This window comes from Sinocyclocheilus grahami, unplaced genomic scaffold, assembly GCF_001515645.1.
Source record: "Sinocyclocheilus grahami isolate Dianchi unplaced genomic scaffold, SAMN03320097.WGS_v1.1 scaffold1631.1, whole genome shotgun sequence".
Lineage (NCBI taxonomy): Eukaryota > Metazoa > Chordata > Actinopteri > Cypriniformes > Cyprinidae > Sinocyclocheilus > Sinocyclocheilus grahami.
Genome location: NW_015506810.1, coordinates 106,057 through 131,436, shown reverse-complemented (window position 1 = coordinate 131,436; position 25,380 = coordinate 106,057). Strand labels below are relative to the sequence as shown.

The following is a 25,380-nucleotide window of genomic DNA, read 5'->3' as shown; positions in this document are numbered from 1 at the left end:
GGACGCCACAAGCCGCCTGCCACAAAGAAAACTATTTCGTCCTCAGAATTCATATTTTTATGAATTTGTATGCTTACTTCAGAGTTTGTAAAATCGTAGTAAATTCGTGTTGTGTGTGACTGCCTCCATACGATTTTCGGATAAACTCAATCGTGCCAAAACTCACGACGCTCCGACCTTCAGAATCGCACCGTGTACGCCCGCCTTTACTGTCAGCTCACTGGGAATGAATCATGTCTGAAAAAGACGCGGTTCTCGGTTTCGGTGAGTTTGTTGACTTGAGAACTGCTGTTGCCGATTCAGTCTGATTTGTGAACCGGTTCATTTGATTCATTGGAAAGATTCGACTGAAAAGAACGACTCGCTCGCGATTCGAACGTCGCTATACAACATTCTAGAGCGGAGAGAAAGGCAGCGGATTCCTTTCATACTGCCACTAAAAGAGACACTCACAGAGACGGGCGCATTTCCCCACATAAATGGAGGCAAGGCCATCGAGCGCCATCAAACAGCCCTAAACCTGTAAACATGGTGAAGCACCAAGAAGTGGAGCGCATCGCAAAGAAGCTGGACAAAATGGTACATAAGAAAAACACTGTAAGTGTGACCGATTTCCTTCTAGCATCTGAAAAACATGCAGGAGAGAGAACTGTTGATTTCATCCGCGCGTGCGTTTCTGTTTGTCTTCTTTATACAAGCACGAGATCTAGTTACTGTGTGTGTGTGTGTGTGTGTGTGTGTGTGTGTGTGTGTGTGTGTGTGTGTGTGTGTGATTATCACCCGTTTCATCCTCATCCAGACAACCGCCGGGCTCTTATTGGCCAATCTTAATGCACAATCGGCTTTTACTCTCATCATGTTTGAAGCGTTAGTGTACTGTGTTGAGCTGGCAGCTGGTTGTTCTCCAAATTTCTTCAGCGTAAATAAAAGCCTCATTTAAGCCAACACTTCACACCACACAGCATCTATGTGCAGACTGGCTGGGGTTTTCTGTGAAACAGCTAGTTGTGGAAGTCAGTGTTTACTAATGCATTTGAGAACAGTCCTTCGCCCTCGTTGTGTGTGTGTGTGTGTTTTTTTCATCAAGATAGATTGATTAATTTTTTTTATTTCCATACCAGCATCTATAGCTATTTTCATGGCAAGATCAATGTATTTTGTTTTTGTCTTCAGGATGGTGCCATTGACCTGCTTCGGGAGCTGAAGAACATGAAGATGTCTTTGGAGACCCTACAGGTATCTCAGCAGGGCTGGAGACGGCGTCTGTGGACAGAGCATGTGCCGTGTTGGATTACATGATCATGACTTTCTCTTCCAGTCAGGGAATCCCATGCTGCTGTTCTCATCGGCTGTGTTTGGAATGGCGTACTGCTTGTAATATTTCAGCAGTGTGTAGAATGAAATCAGTGCTTAGTGTGCAAAATCTATGCATGCATAGAATATCTGGATGACCTACTACATTTTCCAGAAAGTGCAGTACCCAACGGCACATATTGCATGGAATGTTAAATAACACAATGGAGTGTGCTCAACCTTCGATTCCCAGTCTGATGAATGAATAATTTGTATATATCCAAATCATATAGATCCTGTATATATTTTCACTCATTACGTGATCGTAATGACAAAAGTTACATCATTTTAAAAATGCAAAGTAATAATTTTTCTATGCCTCATTTGCAGATGTTGCATAGATTGAACGGTGCATACTTTTTCATATGCTTTTTTTTTTTTAATACTAGTATACACAGTATTCCATTCTGAACAGAGCCAGTGTTTGTTTTAGAATCTACCAATGTGTTTCAAATGCACTACTGTATGTATGTATATACAGTATATTTGTAACTGCCTATTTTACATGCATTTACTGTAGGATTATTGTCATTGGATGGATCAGTATTATTTTAGTTTAACTGAGAATCTATTATAGTTTTTATTAATATTTCCAAACGAACAGTGAAGCATCTGAAGTGTCTCTGAAGGAAATAATGCATTATTTATCGGCTTTAAGATATCGGCCAAATTTTCTTATCAGGCCGATACCGATAACAGAAAAATTAGCATTTATCGGCCGATACCGATATGGTGGCCGATATATTGTGCATCCCTAATTTCCAGTTTTAGTTAAAGTTTATGTTAGTTAAAGTTAATGTACAGACACATTGGCTTCACATTGGCTTCCTGAGGAAGAATTCTGAGAAATAAAAACAGCAGTGATACGCAGAAGAAAAAATAATACATGGGGAAAACATATCCCAGAGCTGTGTTTTAGTCTATTCCAGAGCAGTGCCTGATATACTGTGATTAAAATAGTAAAGGCGATCATGCCTAGTATTAAATGCACTGCTTTTTTATAGCTGAAAATCTTTAGCGGGCATTTGCTTGCTGTTTTATTTACTTATGATCTCCCCTCTTTTGGGCATTTTATAGCAGAAGGATCAGGTAGTCAAAGCGTCATATTTGGTTATTCAATACTGGGTTGGATGTTGTGATAGTCCAGTGGTATATTTAATGTAACAAACGTGATCTTCCTTCTGTTTCATTGTGATCCACGGTGCAGTCCACGCGGATCGGGATGTCAGTGAATGCAGTGCGGAAGCAGAGCTTGGATGAGGAGGTGCAGACACTGGCCAAATCTCTCATCAAGACCTGGAAGAAACTGCTAGGTACTGCATCCCTATTCACACACACACACCGAAAAAAAAATACACTTATTTTAGAGTGAATGACAGTAATGGAGGAGACTGAAGAATTTCCTTCTAAAAAGTGGTGGGACGAAGCTGCTCTCTGTTTGCTTTCTAGCTTTTATTGTCTTAAGGATGTTACTAGTTAACTTGGTGATAGTGAATGCAGTGTTTGTGTCCTGATGTTAATGCTGGACTTCTTTTATGTAGATGGATCTGAGGGTAAATCAGAGGAGAAGAAAAAAGGAGGATCTCCCCTCCAGTCCTCATCTTCTAAAGACTATCCTGGATCCAGCGACACCAGGTGTGTGGAATCTAATCATTAAAGTCGTCATGAAATTACAATTCATCCTACCTATTTTCTAAATGCATATTATAGATCTTATTTTGAACAATTCATCCATGCATATGTTTCATTTTAAAAAGGGTGGCAGATATAAATATATCATATACAACAATATAAAATATAATATACAACGATGTTCATGCATTTTATTTGACATAATATTTACTAAATTAGATAACAATTTTAAAATGAGTAATTATATAAAAAAATGTAACTTGATGAAAAAAAAGTAAAATAAACAAATGTATACTTTAGATAGCAACTTCTTGATTCTTTAATATTAATTGTTAAAAACATGAATAAGAAGTAAACAAACCCTCAGTTCTATGTATTTGTTTTTTACAATATAGATTATTTTATGCAGTTTTACAAAACAGTGAAATTATGTTACCTTTTGTTTTCTAGTAACAAGCCGGAGACACCAAAAACTCCCACCACCCCCGTCTCCCCCAAATTCACTACCTTCCCACCTGCACCTGTCACGACGGACAGCGTGCGCAGTAAATGCAGAGAGCTGCTGGTGGCGGCCCTGCAGACTGATGGTAAGTGCTGAACCAACTGAACGGAGTCAGTAACTGCAATGTAAAATCTAACCGTGAAATTGACTAAATAAAACCAGTTCATTTCACTCAAATATGATAGTAAGTTCATTGCACTTGATATAAAAAGTTAAGTGAAATTAAGGGAACTGAAATGTTCAATTAACCATTATTAAATGTAAATAGTGTTTAGATTTAAAATTTGAGTTGAGTTAAAATATTGGAGTTGATTTCTTCTTTGTGTTTTTGTTTTTTTTCTTTTTCTCAGGTGATTACCAGACAATCGGCGTAGACTGTGAACACCTGGCAGCACAGATTGAAGATTATATCCTTCTCATTACCAAAAGTTACATTAGCTAGTGTTATGTCGGGATGATCATTGGTGGTCTAGAGAGAGTACCAGGGGCCCGTTCTTCGTACGTCGCTAACTCGGTTAGCTGGATTTGATTGTTGACGATTTGGCGTGATCTTGGATTGTTTTTCGAAGCTCATCCCGGAGTTGCTGTCATAGCAATAGGTCCGTAAGCTTAAACCTGCTCGGGAGCAGGCTTATTTCATGTAAACAGGATTAGATTGCATCTTTTTAAGCAGAATTGATACTTAAAATCTCTCCTCTACCACTGCTACTTTATTACAAGAGTACCCTACTTATCCAGGGACAATAATTTAAAATAATAATCATTTAAAGATAATGTTGTGTAGTCTTTAATACTACAGACACCGCCAGTTTTACTCACTGAAAGATTTATTCATCATAAAATGATTACTTCATAATTGTATTCGAGTCTTACACACATGCTATACAGATAATGTAGAGTTGTGCATTAATTTAAGTGATGACAGCTATTATGTCTTGATTGTGTATGTCATATGTATTATGAGTGGCTTGATGGAGTGCAGGGGATGCAGATAACATGATCTTGACCCTTAAGAAACTTTAATTAATGCTGTCACCTAACAAATCTGTTCAAATATAAAATTAAATGAATTGCTAATTACTACATTGAAATAAAAATGTAAAGCCTGTACAAATATTAGAAATTGTGAATATAAATAATTGGGAATCATGTAAAAAATTAAAATAAAATAAAAACAGTGCACATTTCATTGATCTATTATAACATTTATGTAGTTTTGTTCGCTTGGCTGTTTCCTTATAAAAGTCCCAAAATTTGTCAAGTTTTTCGTCAGGTGTCTTTATTAATTATATGATGTCATTACGTTGCTGTCTTGCCGCCAGCCAATCGCTGCATTGCTGATCGTGGTTTAGAGTATCGATACATAGCCCCTTTTTAAACCAATCCATGAACACTGTAGCGAATCAGCTCATGGGGAAATATGAATAATTAACCATAACTAGGAAGGGTCCATAGACCCTCGTAATTGGCCATTTGGTTAGGTGATGGGGAGTTCGATATTATTTGTTAAATATAACAAAAAGTTGGGTGTCTGATTGGTCCAAATGTTACACACGCAATTATCTCAGATAACTCAATCCAGCCATACTAATCATCAACAACAGGTGCGCTCGAAGAACCGAATTAGCCAAATCCTGATTAGCGCGATGATATCCGGTGCATCCCAAATGGGATATATCGCCCTCTGAAGGGCACTTCGGAGTGAAAACAATCATGGCCGCCATATTGAAGGGTCGTTCCAAACCTAAGTGCTCAAAACTGGCCACTTCAAAGGGCCCTTTGGAATGAAGGATTTCAAAGGGTACAACTGATGCACACTTCGGGCTCCCATGATCCTTTGCGCAGATTCTTTGCATGATGACGGCGCCTCCGTGTGGGCACGTGATGATGACGCAGAAGGGTACTTCAAGAAACAGTTGTTTGGTCCCCTATACCCTTCAACCCTTCAAAGCTCTCACTCCGAAGGGTAAACCCTTTGAAGGGATTAGGGCATAGGGATGAGCCCTTCCGAATGGAACGCAGGGATCATCTTGGATGTGACATTTCATCTCGGATGTAATAAGCGACGTACGAAGAACGGGCCCTGGGCTTCACTTTTAGACATGCACTCGCAAACTTCCCTAAGCACTTTCCCTCAGGGGAATCCCCGCCACCATTTAGAAGTGCGTTCCACTTTACATGGAAGTTTACATGGCCATACCCTCGAACCCTCGATTTTGACCGAGGGAGTGAGTCTGCTTCATATGCACACTTTAGGCCGCTCTGTAGACCACAATGCAACACGACTATGACGTCATCGCAGATCGCGTTTAATTTATCCCCACCCCAAACAACTCTATAATATATACTTTTTTTTTTTTTTTTACTTTTATAACAGTCCAAGCATATCTATATACATACAGAATGCTGCACCAAACAAATTCGTAAGGGGAAACATGTAAACAATAAACCAACTCCATAGCGGATTTTAAGTGATCAAGGGCTTAGGACGTTCCAGTTCAGCCCATTCCAAGGGTTCCGCCAGTAGTGGGCACTCATGCAACGTAATCAATGACGTACATCCGAGTAAACAAGTGAAGGGCAAAAAAATAGTGAACTGGAACGCAGCCCTGGAGAAAGCTATACAGTAGCATTCTTGTTAAACTCTGAAGTGGTTACCTGAAGGTGCAGGGCCGGTGTAAGATTGTGATTTGAAATCTGCCGTCTTTGCTCATTGCTTGTTGTTTTTGAACTAATCACTTGAGCCATAAATGAGCCAAATCACTCTGGAGAGACAGGAAAAATACATCACATTTATTGCTTAAAACTTTAGGGTCTGTTATTTTGTTTTTAAAATAAGTCTCTTATGTTCACCAGTGCTGCTTTTATTTGAGCAAAAATACTGAAAACAGTAATATTGTGAAATATTATAACGATTTAAAATAACTAGTTTTCTGTTTTAATATATTTTAAGATGCAATTTATTTCTGTGATAGGAAAATTGAATTTAGTCTTCAGTGTACCGTGATCCTTCAGAAATCATTCTAATATGCTGATTTGCTGCACGGGAATACTTTCTAATTATTATCAGTATTGAAAATGTTGTGCTGCTTAATATTTTTTTTACACAATATGGCACTGAATTGGCAATAGAAAGTTCAAAAGAACAGCATTTGTGTGAAATAGGAATCATTTGTAACAATCTAAATGTCCTTACTGTCACTTTTGCATCCGTCTGAATACAACGGTAGTATATGAAATGTTGGTGATTCATATTTTGCTTGTAACAATTAGTCAGAATTCAAAACTTGGAATAGACAAACATGTATTTTGCCTGTAACTTGTATAGTTACAACATCTACCAGTAGAGGCCAATAATAATCATCCAAACCTTTACCTTTTACCTTAAACAAACAGTGCAATGTTTTGATTGTGCCATAGTGTTTACACTTCTCATTTATACTTTTTCATTATATTTCCATTTGCCAATGAGTAGTTTTGCTGGGAAATGAGAATATATTTTGACATTTAAAATAAATAAATAAATGTGTGCTTCACCTTTAAAGGAAAATGTAAAATAATGCAACTGAGTTTGTGCTTTCTTGACTGTACTTCATGACACATATCTACCAGGAGTTAACGTCTACTGACATGAAGTACAAAACCAGACTGAGAAGTCGCATCTCCAACCTCAAGGACCAGAAAAACCCAGACTTACGCCGGAACGTCCTGTGCGGTAACATCTCTCCAGACCGCATCGCCAGCATGACTGCAGAGGTATGTCTGGGTCTGACTTTGGCCCGCGAAGTGTTAAATTGCAGCTTCTCTGCGGGATGTGAAGTGTGTTTGTGTTAACTGCATGTTTGGCAGGAGATGGCAAGCGCAGAGCTGAAAGAGATCAGGAAAGCGCTGACCAAGGAGTCCATTCGAGAGCATCAGCTCTCCAAAGTGGGCGGCACAGAGACTGACATGTTCATCTGTGGAAAATGCAAGGGCAAGAACTGCACTTACACTCAGGTATGCTGTTACAACATCTCACCGGTTTTATAACCAGAAATATTTATACTTGCCGTCATTATAAAAAACAACTATCAATCTGAAGCATGACGCAACAGTAGGTTACAAATACAGTCCTTCTAAAATTATTTGCACACTTAAGCCATATTTTAAAAAAGAAAACCGGGTGGATCAAGTTTCTGAAACACAAACAGCCCCGCATACCTGTGCTCGGAGCAAATTCGCACAAGTCTTTGATTCGCTTGTATGTCTGAAAGGAAGTTTGCAAGTGGGCTTAAACTGCATTGAAGCATGAAATGAGCAGGAATGCACAATCTCTCTCCACAGGTCCAGACACGCAGCGCAGATGAACCCATGACCACCTTCGTGCTGTGCAACGAGTGTGGAAACCGGTGGAAGGTAAGAATCTCCCTACACACCTGGCAGTGCAAAAGCCATCGGTTGACATGAGTAGTAAGGCTTGCTGAAGACTATAAAAAAAAAAACTGTCAAATTCATTGTGACCATGAGGCATGTTTGTTCAATGTAGCCACGTGGTGGCAGTATTTTCTCACTGTAGGCAAACTTCACAGCTGTACTTTACAATAAAAGTTTACCAACTTAACTGACTGCATAAATTGGCTATTAGGAAAGAATGGATTTAATGAGGTTTATATTTTACCTTTTATATTTTTTGTTTCATGACTTTTTGTTTTAGCTTAAAAATAATGTTTACATTTTATGGAAAAGCAAAATGGCAGACTCCCATCTTGGGATGTTGTCACAAAAGTAGCAAAATGAAATAAAATAAACCTACACTGAGAAATATTCACATAATACAAAGTGTGACAACTAGCCCCACTGTCTACACAATACATATTCAGAATATCTCGTGGTGGCAGTATTTTCTCACTGTAGGCAAACTTCACAGCTGTACTTTACAATAAAAGTTTACCAACTTAACTGACTGCATAAATTGGCTATTAGGAAAGAATGGATTTAATGAGGTTTATATTTTACCTTTTATATTTTTTGTTTCATGACTTTTTGTTTTAGCTTAAAAATAATGTTTACATTTTATGGAAAAGCAAAATGGCAGACTCCCATCTTGGGATGTTGTCACAAAAGTAACAAAATGAAATAAAATAAACCTACACTGAGAAATATTCACATAATACAAAGTGTGACAACTAGCCCCACTGTCTACACAATACATATTCAGAATATCTGGGGGGGGAAAAAGGTATCAACTATCTTGCAATTTTGTTTCTCATGTATTTTTATTAGGAAACAAGCTATTCGATTATATTCCACTCGTTGTTGTTTTTCATTTATAGAAAAGAAAACATATCTTTTACTGTATATTCATTTGTCTTCTGTTTTCTCTCTTCATAGTTTTGTTAAAGACTAAAGTGAGCAGGAATCTTCATATGAAGAGATGACCTGAATTCATAGTGTAAGGAATTTTTTTTCTTTCTTTCTTTTGTCTTTTTTTATACATTAATTTTCATAGCTTTGTAATTTATAATGAGTGTTGCAAAAAGCTGTTTCTGTATATTTCCCCCTTTTTTTACTGGTGTAATATCATTGCCTTTCATGCACTGCCGATAACTTAGACCTAGTAAGTCAGCTGGCTTGTTCAGTCTTGCTTTGCCTTTTGATATAGCGCTTGTGCCTTTCTGCTCTATGAGTGCCAAGTAATTGCTGAAATAATTTGTACACATTCATCTTTTTTTGTACACGTGCTTTTCATATGTAGATGCAGTTTATGCACTTCGCAGATGATTTATTTAACCAAATCTTGAATGGTTGGTTGCTTTTCCAGAGTTTAGGGAGATTTAAAGGATTATGGTTAATATTTGAGCCTTGGTGTAGGCTGTAGTTTGCTTCTTGTAGACGAAGAGACAAACAGAATGTGGTACACAATTGAAGGTTCATATGCATTGTATGAATAATTTGACTGTTCTCTCTCAGTAAATTTGGCTAAGAATATTTGGTGGCTTGAGTGTGTGTTTTTGTGTTTTATGTGTGTGAGTAGGGAACAGGAACAGTCAGTCGAACTTAATTAAGCTGCTGAACATCGTTTTATAAAAGTGGTTTGTATGACTGTACTCCATATTTGGAGTAATTCTGAAGTCATACAGTAGCTTTAGGTGAGGAACAGAACTAAATTTGGTCATTAATACTCTCTTAAAATCGGCTCATCCACTCCTGTACACCACCAATCAAAAGTCTAAGGGTCAATGAGATTTTCTTTTTTTCTGTTTTTGAATCTTATGCAAGACTGCATTTATTTGTTCAAAAATAGTCAAAACAGTAATATTGTGAAATATTATTATGATTTAAAACAGCAGATTTCTATTTTTGTAAGTAATGAAGCTGAATTTTCAGCATCTTTACTCCAGTCTTCAGAGTCACATGATCCTTCAGAAAGCATTCTAATATTCTGATTTGCTGCTCAAGAAACATTTATTATTATTTATCAATGTTGTGCTGCATAATATTCTTGTGAAAACCATCATACATTTTATTTTCAGGATTCATTAATGAATAGAAAGTTCAAAATAACATTTATTTGAAATATCAATCTTTTGTACCATTATAAATGGTTTTACTGTCACATTTGATAGTTAACGCATCCTTGCTGATTTAAAGTATTGTGTGTGTGTGTGTATATATATATATATATATCTATATCTCAAACGTTTGGTAGGGGATCTTAAAGCTGCAGTCCATACGTTTTGCCTCTGTGAGTCGGCACGGCTCCAGCGCGGATTAATCTAATGTTCTGAAGAGTATGTGTGGCAGTCAGTCACCGCACCGGTGTGAATCCTATACTTAGTAATCACAGATTCTAGCCTACGTCTTGGAATATGACCCAAATAAGAATTTTCACTGGATATTGTCATCCGAACAAGTAACAAGTCTGCCACGTTTGTTCTGACCAACTGAGGAAAAAAGCAGTACCATAAATCTCACTACCAATGGTGATTAAATCTATCACATGATCATATCACATTATTCTCAGATTAATGTTAACAACATTATTATTTATCAATGTTGTGCTGCATAATATTCTTGTGAAAACCATCATACATTTTATTTTCAGGATTCATTAATGAATAGAAAGTTCAAAATAACATTTATTTGAAATATCAATCTTTTGTACCATTATAAATGGTTTTACTGTCACATTTGATAGTTAACGCATCCTTGCTGATTTAAAGTATTGTGTGTGTGTGTGTATATATATATATATATATCTATATCTCAAACGTTTGGTAGGGGATCTTAAAGCTGCAGTCCATACGTTTTGCCTCTGTGAGTCGGCACGGCTCCAGCGCGGATTAATCTAATGTTCTGAAGAGTATGTGTGGCAGTCAGTCACCGCACCGGTGTGAATCCTATACTTAGTAATCACAGATTCTAGCCTACGTCTTGGAATATGACCCAAATAAGAATTGTCACTTGATATTGTCATCCGAACAAGTAACAAGTCTGCCACGTTTGTTCTGACCAACTGAGGAAAAAAGCAGTACCATAAATCTCACTACCAATGGTGATTAAATCTATCACATGATCATATCACATTATTCTCAGATTAATGTTAACAACATCAGCATTGCGTGACTGAGTATAGTGTGAGTGTGTATGTGTAGATTTCAATTTCTGTACAGTATAATCCCTTAATTGTCATACCATTTGAATTTCATACCAATAAATTATTTTAACCCAAAAAGCAAACTATGCTCCCTTCGAACTGGTTGTCTTTAAAATACAAATCTTGTGTAGGCTATCTGTAATCAGAAGCACATTTAAAACTGGAATATAATTTAATTCACATGTTTCATATAATCCTTTCTGGATTACAATCCGCCATCAAAATGATACATTTAATTATTCTAGCTGCTGTGAGAAAAGGCTATAAACGATCGGCCACCTGCAGGATCCTCACATGCGATAGCTAGTAGCCGGGACAACTTCTTTATGTTTACAGACGTGACGTAATGATGCAGCAGCATGCTCGAATTTCCCGCGAAACCCTACCCGTACCACTCAAATTAGAAAACATTATTATAAATTAACCGTTGTGAATCAGGCTAAAGTAAGGCGATAGTTTCGAACACTGGCTGGTTATGTACTTGCTCAAATATTGATTTTGGATCATTTTTAACCAAAAAAAAAGTTACTGACTGCAGCTTTAACTGTATTCAAATATGAACAGGGTTGACGTCAATGGTGTTTGGAACCAATGATGTTTGATGTTGTTTAGCATGATTAACCACTTATATTTTGGTAGTATGCACCACTTTTATGGTGCTTTTTGTCGTTTTGGACGGCCCTCATCCGCATTCACTATATCATCATGTGGAAAACATTTCAGAACATCTTTAAAGATATTTCTGTTTCCCACAGAAGAAGAAAAAAAATCACCAATAATCAAATGAAGGTGAGTAAATTAATTTTGAGGTAAACTATCCTATATATATATATTACAAACTATCCAAACTAGCTTTTGTTGCTTGTTTTTATTGTGCTTCAGATGTTTTCCACTAGAGGAAGCAGTCGGCCATTACTCAACAGAGTGAACAGCTGTGTTGCAGTGCCATCATTTGTCTGCTGTATTAACTGAACTTTGTATCATGATCTGATGAGGCTGATGTTTAAATCCAGTGTTTGATCTCCGTGATCCTGAGGCCTTGCACATGAAACTGGTCCTATATTTCGGAAACTTCCCAGTAGCGTCCTCATATTGTGAAGCTGATCTTAATCAAATCTGAGAATAGAACTGACCCTTTGTGACTTGTGTAAGGCACAGCTGGTGAAATATGTCTGGCCTTTGCCTGAGCAGTAATGTTCTACAAGCTGTCACAACATTTCTTAATTATGGCTACTGAAAATAAATGCTGTCAGATGGTTTTGGATTGAGGAGATCAGTGACGATGCTCCTAAATAACACCACATTTGGGTTTAGACCCACCAGATTATTAAGAAATCAAAGAGCTTTGAACCTGTGATGGAACATGGTGGAAATCTCCTAAACAACTGCATCCATTGAGCCTCCACAGAGGTCACGGGGGAATTAGAGGGTCAGTAGGCAAGTGTTTTGATCTGCTGATTTCAAATGATGGCTGGGTTAATGAAAATGCTCAGTGCTTGAAGGAAGTTTATAGGCCCTTCAAGGGAATAAACCATGGATCGAAGACCTCAGGTGAAGGAGAAGGGATGCAACATGTACACTGTAAAAAGTGGTAACCTGCAATTAGTTACCTTAAAGAGCTATTTATACCTTATTTACCAAAGATACCATTTTTTTTTTCAGTGTAGACTACCAGAAAAACGAGTTGTTCTAAAGCAGGGAAGATACCCACAGGTCAAATGATATCACAAATCTCAATCTCCATATCCAAATGTAAACATATTCATTCAAGAGAGAAACATGCAATGTTTTAATAAAGTCACGACTCAATGCAAAACAAATGTGAAAAATAAATCTGATCTGTTCTGTTCAGATTGAGCTGCATTAACAGAAATTTTCATTCTAATTGAATTTCAAACCACTCACAAATGTGTCTTTGCTGTTCAGACTACAAATAATGAAAAGGATTTAACTTGAAGTGGTCAAAATGTTTTGCTGTCTGTCAGAATGAAGTCTTAGTCTTCTAAAAATGTAAAAATAAATAAAATTATAGCTACTGTAATAATGATAATAGCTACTGATTGATTCAGTGCCTCAAACAAAACTTGGTAATGTTACAATGATATTAGTTAACTACATTAGTTCCATGAAGTATAAACAATTCTAAAGCATTTATTAACTTTAATATTTCCTAATTTACTAACACATTATTACAATCAAAAGATGAATATGTTAACATTATTTAATGGACCAGACTTACCATGAACGAACAATGAATGGTTTTATTTTTAATAAATTACATTAACATAGATTTATAAATACTGTATCAAATGTATTGCTCATTGTTAATTGTATGCATTAACTAATAGGACCTTATTGGAAAGTGTTATCCCAAGTATTTAAATATTTGATGCCATAGTTCTTCCTAAAAGCAGTCATTGTATATAAAAATAAAACCTGTTAAAAATAAAAAGTTGTGCACGTTTCGAACTGCTGATTTTAGCCAATCATTTTGTGCGGCATAAACCGATCTTTTCTTCCATATTGTGACATACATCTGAATGTAACGGATTATCGAAAATGAAAAATGTGAATGGAAAAATAATTTCATTTTCTGGAAACATTTGGTATTGCACCCAAACAAAATATTATTAAAAGTTTTTTTTTATTTGAGATCTCAACCTCAAATTTGTAACAACTTTAGATTTCTGGCTTTGATTTTCTCACAGTTTTACAGTACCTCTTGTTTTTGAAAAGGAAAAAAAAAAATATATATCACTTTTTTCACTTCAGCAATATCTGCCTGCCAAGTTTCTTCTTTAAAAAGAAGCGATCAAACTTAAGTCTGTGCTCTAAAGCATTCAAGATTTACAACGGTTTAAGTTGGAAATGTCATTTCCAGGTCGGTGGTCAAAATTGGTTAAAAAGTAATACATGGACTTTAACAACTGCATAAAAATAATTAAAAAAATGTTCAATAAAAACCTTATCAAACTAAAATACAGTACATTCATTAAAAAAATGGACTAAATGATTGGAGAAGTCACGATAACGTCTACATGCATGTGCAAGATATATGGAGTTAATTTTAATTTCATGCCAATTTTAAGTACACAGGTTGTTATGCTTTCATACAGTGAGAGCAAGTTTCTCATGTCTTTGTCTATTGAACTGAACCTCAAGTTTGGCTCCAGGAATGTTTGTGGAACTTGAAGGGGGAGGGAAAAATGTCTCTCTGTATTGGTATTTCCGTCTCACATTTTTAGCCATTTGTTCTTTCCTTCATACATTCAAACTTTATGCAACACAGATGTTTGAACAGTGCTGATACGTGCATAAAGCTTTTGTACTGTACACTGTTGGTGGTTTGAGTCAGCGGTCACCTCGGCAGAAGCAGAGAGCCGCCTGACTGCTGCCTGTGATTGTTTTGGCAATATTACAATATTTCCATAAATGTTCTCAGAGATGGCAACAAGAACGATAAAGCCAGAGAAAATCCCTCAGCATTTTAGGATTCTTACACTGGGTTAGATACTGTATGTGGTTACGGTTAGTCCTGCTGTTGAACGGATCAAGTCAACACAATAATAATGAGAATTATCATAGGAAACCTCAGTAGTCCAATCTGAAAAAGGCATGTATAGCTACTGATATTAAGAAGCCAACGTGAGAAAAGACGATTCCAATTTCCATCATATAGAGCTCTTAATTCGAAACAAAAAGTGCACAAATGTTGCTTGCATTCTAGTCAACTTCCTTAAAGTAAAACCAGATGTGCAGAGGGGGGTCAACTTAAGTGTAAATGCTATTTAGAGGGACACAACAGATCATATTACCGTCCTATGGGCTTCTCACATTTCAAATAAAGCCTGTGTGATTGTGCACCCTGGGTTAATGTCATTTTAAGTTAGTTTATTCTATATCACACAATGCTTCATTCTGGGTTAGTGTTTATATCCTAACATTGGTTACAATGGGGTTAAAGGCACACCTTAAGGAAAATGTACGTTTCACTGCACACATAATGTATGATTGCAGGAAAAATAGAAAATAAAATTGAATATTGATGGCGTAACATTTCGGGGGGGGGGGCTTCAGTTCAGCAAAGTAAATATACTGTCATGAAAATAAGTTAATTTAAAAATACAGAAAAAAAATTCGATTAAAAAAATATAAATAAAATAAATTAGTTTGTCCACAGTCTTTGAAACAACAAACTACCACAGGTACCAGTAGACACCATGATGTCAAATGTTTGTTTGAGGGGCTTAAGAGATACAATCAACTCTACACAAATAAAAATAAATTATCGCTCATAAGTAACTTCTGGATGAAAATAAATCTTTCTACAAACTATCAAATGTAGTAGACTTTCAAAGGCTATGCATTCAGCTGAACGCATGAATACCGAGTCTGAATATGTCTGCTTCTATACTATCTAGAATGTGAAAAACACAAAAAAGTAGTAAGCCTATGTCCAAATTCTTAGTATTCGAAAAACAGTAGGCGAAAAGTACTGGGTAATAGGTCATCTACTACTTCTGCTGAGATTCTGGAGTGTGCACTCAATGGACACTTTACTATCCAATGAGGCCACGATCGTTGATCGCTGACTGATTGGCAGTAAAGCAACAACTGGCGCTAGTACGTCATGGGACAGTAACAATGTGATGGATGTAGTACGTCAGGATTTTATTACTACCCATATTCATATTATATAGAACATACTTTTTTTAAAGGTTGAAAGTAAAGTTTCAAACCAAATGTAGTACTAGACAGTATGTAAATTCGGACACAGTGTAAGCATTCGCATCAAAACCGAATTGTACTTTGAGCTTTAAGGTATTTACGGGTTGAGTAGAGTGTGAAAAGCCCTTTTGGGGGCCACAGTCACAGTGAATCTCTTGGCAAGCTGTAAATGAATAATAACACAAACATCTTTATTATTATCATTATAGTCATATCTTCTCTTTAAAAAAAAAACATTCAAAATAATCTGCAACCAAGTCAAAGGTTATGGAATATTACAGACGAGTTCTTGATGAAATCATCTCCGGCATTGAGCTGGCCTGGATTAAAAGGGACCTTAAGCCCCAACCACAACCTGAAGAGGGCGTCCTGCTATGGCACCCAAGGGCGAGGGGAGGTTACACAGTAATGGTCACAGACTTTGGGAAACAAAGAAAAAAATTGGTCCAGAAAACCATAAACATACTCTTTAAAACATAACTTGATTTATTTTTATACAAAATATAATGCTAATGTCAATAAATAAGTGTCCATAGAAGTCCATGAGTCAGGGACCGATCTCACTGCTGTATGTCATGGCACTGCAAATCTCATGAGAATACAAGACAAAAAGAGAAAATCTCACAGAGCGACCGGTGAGAACGTAAGAAAGAGTGAGGGAAGGCGGATGAGATGGCAAAACCTTGAGGCTGGAGCATGTGAAGTGAGAGCTTGACACACTGAAACCAAAACGTATTGTAACAAAGAGCAGTGTGAGCATTTGGTGATGCCGTAACGCAGATGATGGAAACACATCGGTTATTGACAGACTCACTCCTTTCTCCACACAAAGCTCCTTAGTTTGAGACTGTTAGAAGGCTAGATTAATTTTGGCACCTTAAAGAAATTGATGTAAACATAAGCGGCTCTAGGTCACAGTCCCCGTCTCCAATCAAATACAAGTTTGTGAAAGTCTGTCTGATTTGTGCAGCTGTTGAAAGAGGATGAGGACAATTGCTAGTTAGTGATACAACAAAGTCAAACACTCCTATTATCATTATCGAAACTGGCTGCACTGCAAGCATGTGTTGAGATGCATGATATATTGGTACCATATTGGTTCTCAGTCAATATTAAAGAATGTATATTTAATTGTGCTGCTTATTTCGCATAATTTTACATAATATACACTCAAAAAAATGTAAGGCCTAAATTTAAGATGTACTGTATGTATTTGAATTGCATATAAAGTTTTCATCCATTTGGATCAGTTTTAACAAACTAATAAACTTAATGTGATGCATATTTGCATATAAATATTTACAAAGAACCAAATCCAGGAAGTACCAAGCGGATGTGGATGATTTACCTCATTTCAATGTGAAATAACACATCTGATATTAAGGTTTCTTTGCTCAAACTAAAAGAACTGCTTAAGGAAGGAGAACGTTAAGGGAAAAAAAATTAACACCTGTTTTTCAGATCAGCACTGATATATAAAGCCTAAAAATGCTCTATTATTGTGGACTCACTCGCACAGTACTGGTTGGTTTCGGATTCACATTATGAAATGTATAAAATATAATAAGTTTCGAGTGGTAGCGCAGCTCACAGTGTTAACATCAGTCCAGCCGGCTCGTACTATGTTCTAAATATCGAGTAAGTTCAGATGCTGCTGAAGGCATCTGTAAAGAAAATGAGTTTCAGGCGTAACACTGAGCATTAAATGTGTATAAATGAAGTGTGCTGGGCCAGTGAAATCTTGAAATGGATTTTACAGCAGCTCATGGCTTCTTTTTTAAAGTTTGCCGTACAATACTATAAAACCTGTGCAATGCTGTTCTTATTCGCTAATGCTGACAAATAATTTAAGAGATATTCTCTTTAAAACATGTACGTTGTGTGATAAACTGACAGAAAAAAACATTGCGATGACATGAAAGAGTTAAGAGTTAAATTCAAACGTATGGTTATCTGCTATTATTGCTGTAACATTTATTACAACAACTAAAGGTCTGCTTCGAATTCCATATGCTAGAGTACGGTTAACCAATCAGAAACTGAACCACGCTTGCCTTCATTAAATATTAATGCACGTTGTACAGTTGCAGAAACATTTCCAAGCTGTTTAGTTTCAGCAGCTCAGGAAAACATTAACAATGTTGAACAGTGACATCAAGCCCTTCTATCACCCTTTTTTACCAACACATTTCAATGACTTTTCCTTTCATTCAATATCATTCATTATATTCAAATACATGCTGTTCTTTCTATTCATAAAAGTACCCTAAAATGTATCACAGTTTCCACACAAATATGATGCAATATAACCTAACAGCAACATTGATGATAATAAGAAATGTTTTTTGAGCAACAAATCAGTATATTAGAATGATTTCTAAAGGATCATGTGACACTGAAGACTGGAGTAATGATGCTGAAAATTCAGCGTTACCATCACAGGAATACATTACATTTAGATTAAAATAGAAAACAGTTATTTGAAAGTGTAATGATATTTCACAGTATTACTGTTTTAATGTATTTTCAATCAATCAATTAAATGCAGCCTTGCTGAGCATTTATACTTGGAGAGTATAATCTCTTCAAAAAAAATAAATCCGTACTAATCCCAATTTTGAACAGCAGTGTACCTCAAAAAATCTTAGATATGTTTTCAAGTTTCAGTCCCATTAATCTCTTAAACTTTATGAAACCTGTGCACCATGGGCCACGGCTATTACTACACTGACCTCTCTAGTTTACTTTCTTTCATGACTCTATATAAGGATTCCTTTCATTCTCATACCAGACACTCAAAAGTGTACAAGCACTGGAATTAGGAGCTCAGGTCAACACAACGCTTCCATCTGAACTCACTCACTCCCACTCTATTTATATAACCGCTTTGCAGTAGAGTCCAGCAGCTATAAATTAATTTATAGCTTCCTTTGCTCAACCTTTGCTCCTTAATTTACTTCTAGAAAGTATGTTTTCCTCAGCTGCCTTTTGAAAGTTGTGGAGTTTGAAGGTGTGAGTTCTGGCTCCGAGGATGAAAAAGCCAAGAGGCACATTCAGCATGTCAACACAATGAATTAAACGGCATACCAGCAGCACATGTGCGCACCGAGAATGCAACGATACTGTGTACAATACATGCACACCCTGCTGTCTCGCATCGACAGGAGACAAAACATGAACAGATCATAACAGAAAACCGAATCAACCGCCACATATGGTGCTAGATGCCTGTATCTCAGGAAATGAGCCTTATAAAACATTAAGCTTCAATCATACATCTGGCAGAATTCCTTCAAGCCTCGTTTCTTTGCCACACACTAAGTCTTAAACGTTTACTCAGATGTGATTATAGGATAAACCCTTGATTATAAAGACAGCAAAGAAGTTTACACTGAACCATTCTGCTACTTCACACTGTCATTATGTGTGTGTTGATTAGGGTGTGTGTGTGTGTTTGTGGCTGTGTATGTACCTCTTTGGATGAGAGGATGGAGATGTAGTCTTCGTAGATCAAACGAGTCTTCTCCTCGATGGCACTCTTGTTGATCTCCTTCTTCAGGTCCTCGCAGGCCAGCCAGAAAAGCATGTTCTCCTCACTGTACTCCGTCCGCAGGAACTCACGGAACTTGTTCCTCCCTGCTGGGTTCTTCATCAGCTTATCGAAAGACTGCGCCCACTGTTTTATCTCCTCTATCGTCGGTTTGGGGCTGAGAGAGAGAGAGAGAGAGAGAGAGAGAGAGAGAGACATTAGGTACATTCACATTCCTAACAAACATAATAGTCCATGATGACTTGGTTGAGAGAAACAGCTCAACTCTCATGATGAAAACAGTATCTGGTGTATGTGTGTGTGTGTTCTCACCATGGTTCACATAGAAAGGGCTCCAGCTTGGTCTCCTGGGCTTTCCTCCGCTCGTGCTTGTCATCTTCACTCCTAACAGTGAGACTAGAAGGTGGTAAAATGGCATTGAGAAATAACAGCAGTGCCTGAACAAAACAAAACAATCTAGACACACACAACGCTCTCACATACAATAAGCTTTCATTACTCAAGAAACTTAATTGAGTTTCTAATTTAATTATGAACTCATAAGTTTCTCTAGTCCCACCATATGGCTTTGAACCGGTTCATAAGAGTACATTTTTTTGTGAATTGGTTTGACTAAACTAGTCATAAAAAATGGTTTGATTCACTAAAAAGAACTGGTTATTAAGAGTTATTTGTTCGGGACTTGGATGGACTACTTTGCTGATTTTTTTATCTGAGCTAGTGCTGGCTGCAGATAAAGTCTTAATTGTTGGTGATTTTAATATCCATGTAGATAATGAAAAAGATGCATTAGGATCAGCATTTATAGACACTCTAAACTCTTTCTAACTCTAAACTCTCTCTATTGGGGTTAGACAACACGTGTCAGGACCTACTCATTGTCATAATCATACTTTAGATTTAATACTATCACATGGAATTGATGTTAATGGTGTTGAAATTCTGCAGCAGAGTGATGATATCTCGGATCATTATCTAGTCTCGTGTATACGCCATATAGCTAAAGCTGCAAATTCAACTCCTTGTTACAAATATGGTAGAACCATCACTTCTACAACAAAAGACTGCTTTGTAAATAATCTTTCAGATTGGTCTCAATATCTTAGCATATCCAGTAGCTCAGAAAAACTTGATGGTGTAACAAACTATTGACTCTCCATGCATTCAACTATAGACAAGGTCGGTCCTTTATGCTTAAAGAAGTTCTAGGAAAACAGTCTGACACCGTGGTATAATAAGCACTCTCGTGCCCTAAAGAGAGCAGCCCAGAAAATGGAGCACAGCTGGAAGAAAACAAAACTAGAAGTATTTTGTATTACATGGAGGGAAAGTACTTCTACTTACAGAAAAGCTCTAAAAACGGCTAGATCTGCTTACTTCTAATCTCTTTTAGAAGAAAACAAAACAACCCCATGTATTTATTCAATACAGTGGCTAAATTAACAAAAAATAAAGCATCAGCAGGCGCAGACATTTCCCAACAGCACAGCAGTAATGACTTTATGAACTTCTTTTCTTCCAAGAGAAGAAAACAAAACTAGAAGTATTTTGTATTACATGGAGGGAAAGTACTTCTACTTACAGAAAAGCTCTAAAAACGGCTAGATCTGCTTACTTTTAATCTCTTTTAGAAGAAAACAAAACAACCCCATGTATTTATTCAATACAGTGGCTAAATTAACAAAAAATAAAGCATCAGCAGGCGCAGACATTTCCCAACAGCACAGCAGTAATGACTTTATGAACTTCTTTTCTTCCAAGATCGATACTATTAGAGATAAAATTATAACCATGCAGCTGTCAGCTAGTATTGTATCAGACAGTGCACTATAGATTCCCTGAGGAACAATTCCACTCATTCTCTGCTATAGGACAGGAAGAATTATGTAAACTTGTTAAATCATCTAAACCAACAACATGTATGTTAGATCCTATACCATTTAAGATCCTAAAAGAGGTGCTTCCAGAAGTCATAGTTTCTATTCTGAATATTATTAATTCATCGTCATTAGGATATGTCCCAAAAACCTTCAAACTGGCTGTTATTAAGCCTCTCATTAAAAAATAAATAAACAAAACTTAATCCTGGAGAATTAGTTAATTACAGACCGATCTCAAATCTCCTTTTTCTGTCAAAGATACTAGAAATGGTAATCTCCTCACAACTATGTTCTTTCTTAGAGAATGGTATCAGTGAAGATTTCCAGTCAGGATTTAGACTGTATCATAGTAGAGAGTCTGCTCTCATCAGAGTTAAAAATGACTATTCTTATCATTCGATCATGGTTGCATTTCTTTATTAGTGCTACTGGATCTTAGCACTGCATTTGACATTATCGACCACAACATTTTGAATACACTAGAAAATTACATTGGCATTGGTGGAATTGCATTGGCATGGTTCAAATCATATTTATCTGACTGTCATCAATTTGTAGCAGTGAATGAAAAAGTATATCGTTCACAAGTGCAGTATGGAGTGCCACAAGGCTCAGTACTAGGACCATTGCTTTTCATGCTATACATGCTACCCTTGGGAGATACCATCAGGAAACATGGTGTTAGCTTTCACTGTTATGGTGAAGATACTCGGCTCTATACTTCTTCACTGCTCTACGAAACATACCAATTCACAAAATTGACAATGCATAGCTGATATAAAAAACTGGATGACTAGTAATTTCCTACTGTTAAATTCTGAGAAAAAAAAACAGAGGTGTTAATTATCGGACCAAAATCCTCTGCATGTAATAATCTAGAAAACTGTCTAACACTTGATGGCTGTGCTGTCAATTCTCTGTCATCATTTAGGACCCTAGGTGTGCTATTTAATAGCAACCTTTCCTTTGAAAGGCATGTTTCTAGCATTTGTAAAACCAAATTTTTCCATCCTAAAAATATATCTAAATTATAACCTGCAATCTCAATATCAAATGCAGAAATGTTAATTCATGCGTTCATGACCTCAAGGTTAGATTTGTCAGGATTATGGATTGGTTTTGTTGTGTTTTCCCTCCCCATGTGTTCCGTGTCCCAGTTAATTGACTGATTCCATGCACCTGTGTTCCCCTGATTGCCCTGTGTTTAAAAGTCCCAGTCTGTTCCATTTGTTTTTGTCAGGTCTTGAATGTCTTCCTTGTGTTCTGTGTCTCCTGTTGGATTATTAAAGACGCTTGTTTTTGTGAAATCTCCATGTCTCCTCGTTCCCTTGCTCCAGCGTACTGTGACAAGATTATTGTAATGCTTTATTGGGTGGTTGCTCTGCGCACTTAATAAACAAACTGCAGCTGGTCCAAAATGCAGCAGCTAGAGTTCTTACTAGAACCAGGAAGTATGACTATATTAGCCCTGCTCTGTCAACACTGCACTGGCTCCCTATTAAATATAGTATACATTTTAAAATCTTCCTAATTACTTATAAAGCCCTGAATGGTTTATCTCATCAGTACTTGAGCGAGCTCTTATTGCATTATAGTTGTTCATGTCCGCTGTAATCTCAAAACTCTGGCAATTTGATAATATCTAGAACCTAATATTTGTCTGTTTTATTCTTATTTCAAGGTCACCGTAGCCACCCAGATCTAGTCCGTATCCAGATCAGATGGTCACTGCAGTCACCAGGATCCAGCCCGTATCCAGTCCAGATGGTGGATCAGCACCTAGAGACGACCTCTACAGCCTTGAATGTCAGCGGAGACCATGTCAACTAGATGAGTCCCAGAGACAGATCCCCTGTGAAGACCTTGTCGGCCATCGGCACAAGACCATGAGAACCAGACGAGTCCTCTGCTCAATCTGATGTGTGTTGCAGCCTGGAATTAAACCACACCATGCTAGTTTCGTTTGGCCAGAGGAGAATTGGCCCCCCGACTGAGCCTGGTTTCTCTCAAAGTGTTTTTCTCCATTTCTGTCACTGATGAAGTTTTGGTTCCTTGCCACTGTTGCTTTTGGCTTGCTTAGTTGGGGAACAATTTCTGGCAACATTGTTGACTGCACAGTCACTATTGGAAGATAATTGAACTTAGGTGGACGATGACATCAATGAATAAACAATGAATTGACTTTAACTGATAAACTGACGGTTTTCTATTGTCCTCTTGCATTATCAGCACACATTTTTCCTGTTTAACACTGTAAAGCTACTTTGACACAATCTGTATTGTATAAAGTGCTATATAAATAAAGGTGACTAGACTTGACTTAAAACAACTGGTTCATAAGAGTCAATTGTTTGGGAATCAGTTGGACAATGCTGGTCATGCTGTATGGTTTTCATTCACTAGAAATAACCAGTTTATAAAAGTCACTCATTTGGTAACTGTATGGACTACACTAGTTGCACTGCATGGCTCTGAATCACTAAAAAGAACATGTTCATAATTTGTTCACGAATCTGTTGGATCATACTTGGTTTAAAATCACTAAAAACAATTGGATCATAAGAGTCATTCAGCTGGTAATTGGTTGAACTATACTGGTCATGCTATATAGTTTTGAATCACTAAAAAGAACCGGCTCATAAGAGTCACACATTCCAAATATTGTTGGACTACACTAGTCACACTAAACGATTTTGAATCACTAAAAAGAACTGGTTCATATAAGCCCTTAATTCGGGAATCGTTTGAATCACTAAAAATAACTAGTTTCTGAAATATCTACAGAATGAGCTACATTAATGAAGCTCTGTCAATAAGAGGACATCAGAGTTTGGATCTCAGTGGTCACTGTAAATAGCTATGTGCAGCAGGTGTGTTTGAAGAATGAGTGTGAGTGGATAAGTGTGTGAAAGATGTGTGGGTGTGAATATGGCTCCTATTTCCTCCAGGGCTTCTGGTGAAACGAGAGCAATCTTAACCACATTTACTCTCCTGACTCATAGTACACTTGAATTTCACTCATCCAGAAGTACACACACTTACACAGCAATTAACGTGTGTATGTTCACAGAAGCATGTATTCACCTGTACTCATAAACACATACCATATTTCACACTGAAAAACATGTCATTTCATTCACACACATATCAAGATCCCTCAACACAACACTCAGTTATTTTTATATGACAGTAGGAGGGAGAGCTTCATAACTTATTCAACTTAATGTGGCATATTTGCAAGTGAAATAACACAGGATTGAATTTATCCTCAGGGATTTGATTGTATCGTAAAAGTAGGCTATGGTATTATTGGTTAATTATATTTTTCCCCAACCAGCAGTAAGGAAAAGGTATTACAGTTTGATGAAAAACTATGAAAACAAACATTTTATTTATTTAGGATAACGTGCAATGACGAATTGTGCACAATAAAATAAGGAACATGTTTTAAGTAAACAGGGTCTATTTTTAGTTATTGTTGACTTTAAATAGAAATCACTACTTTACACACACACATATACATATATATATATATATATGTATAAAACTCTTGATTCAGTTTTTCATTTCCATTTTCTTTAAAAATGAACATACTGTTTTTATTGGTTTCTGTGCCTTTAAGACCTCTATTTAAATCGCTTTGCATGTGAAATAAGTAATAGCGAATTGCACATTTAATTCATCATTACATTACCCTTTTTAAAACGGAAAAAAAAATTTGAATTTATGAATCAATACAATTCGTACAAAGCTGGAATGCACCAAATGCTGAGGCAATCTATATAACATTCCAAAAGAAGGCTGCAAGGATGACATTTTTGTGTAGGCAAAAACCCGGAAGTTTTAGCACTTCCAGTTCCATCCTAAAGTCAATGGGTTTTTTAAATGGGTTTGTGGGTAAAAGCCTGAAATAAGGTCTGTGGTGATTTTCACGTTGTATTTGGGACGTAAAAAACGTCAGTCTTGAAAAAGGTGGTTACAAACAAGTGGCTAAATGAGACTACAGAGGTTGTAGGGAACATTAAATGTCATCAGGAGAAGAGATAAACTCATCTACTCACTACTCACTTTAACAGTATTCACTTTTTATACTTTTACT

General features: G+C 36.8%; 2 protein-coding genes across 4 annotated transcripts in view; one reads left to right on the top strand and one right to left on the bottom strand.

Moving 5' to 3' along the window:
* The first annotated feature begins 354 nt into the window (after positions 1 to 354).
* On the top strand, positions 355 to 22,989 carry LOC107571665 (transcription elongation factor A protein 2-like). 3 transcript variants are annotated; one of them, XR_001607220.1, is made up of 11 exons: positions 355 to 597; positions 1,174 to 1,236; positions 2,561 to 2,666; positions 2,895 to 2,988; positions 3,436 to 3,572; positions 3,838 to 3,894; positions 7,089 to 7,243; positions 7,337 to 7,483; positions 7,811 to 7,882; positions 8,858 to 8,918; positions 22,963 to 22,989. XR_001607220.1 is itself a non-coding variant. In XM_016257999.1 (10 exons), exons 1-10 carry the CDS (start codon positions 529 to 531, stop codon positions 8,864 to 8,866), a joined length of 909 nt encoding a protein of 302 aa, XP_016113485.1. In that variant the 5' UTR covers positions 355 to 528; the 3' UTR covers positions 8,867 to 9,440. The 3 variants fall into 3 exon arrangements, 1 of the variants encoding a protein (XP_016113485.1); XR_001607221.1 differs by lacking the exon at positions 22,963 to 22,989 and adding an exon at positions 11,879 to 11,897; XM_016257999.1 differs by lacking the exon at positions 22,963 to 22,989 and having other exon boundaries at positions 8,858 to 9,440.
* The window catches only part of LOC107571662 (regulator of G-protein signaling 19-like), a 32,097-nt gene continuing 25,904 nt past the window's right edge, over positions 19,188 to 25,380 (bottom strand). Inside the window, exons 4-6 of the mRNA XM_016257997.1 lie at positions 19,714 to 19,785; positions 19,324 to 19,558; positions 19,188 to 19,211 (exon numbers count right to left, since the gene is read on the bottom strand). Of these exons, the coding sequence (XP_016113483.1) occupies positions 19,188 to 19,211; positions 19,324 to 19,558; positions 19,714 to 19,785 (331 nt within the window). The remainder of the gene's footprint in view (positions 19,212 to 19,323; positions 19,559 to 19,713; positions 19,786 to 25,380) is intronic.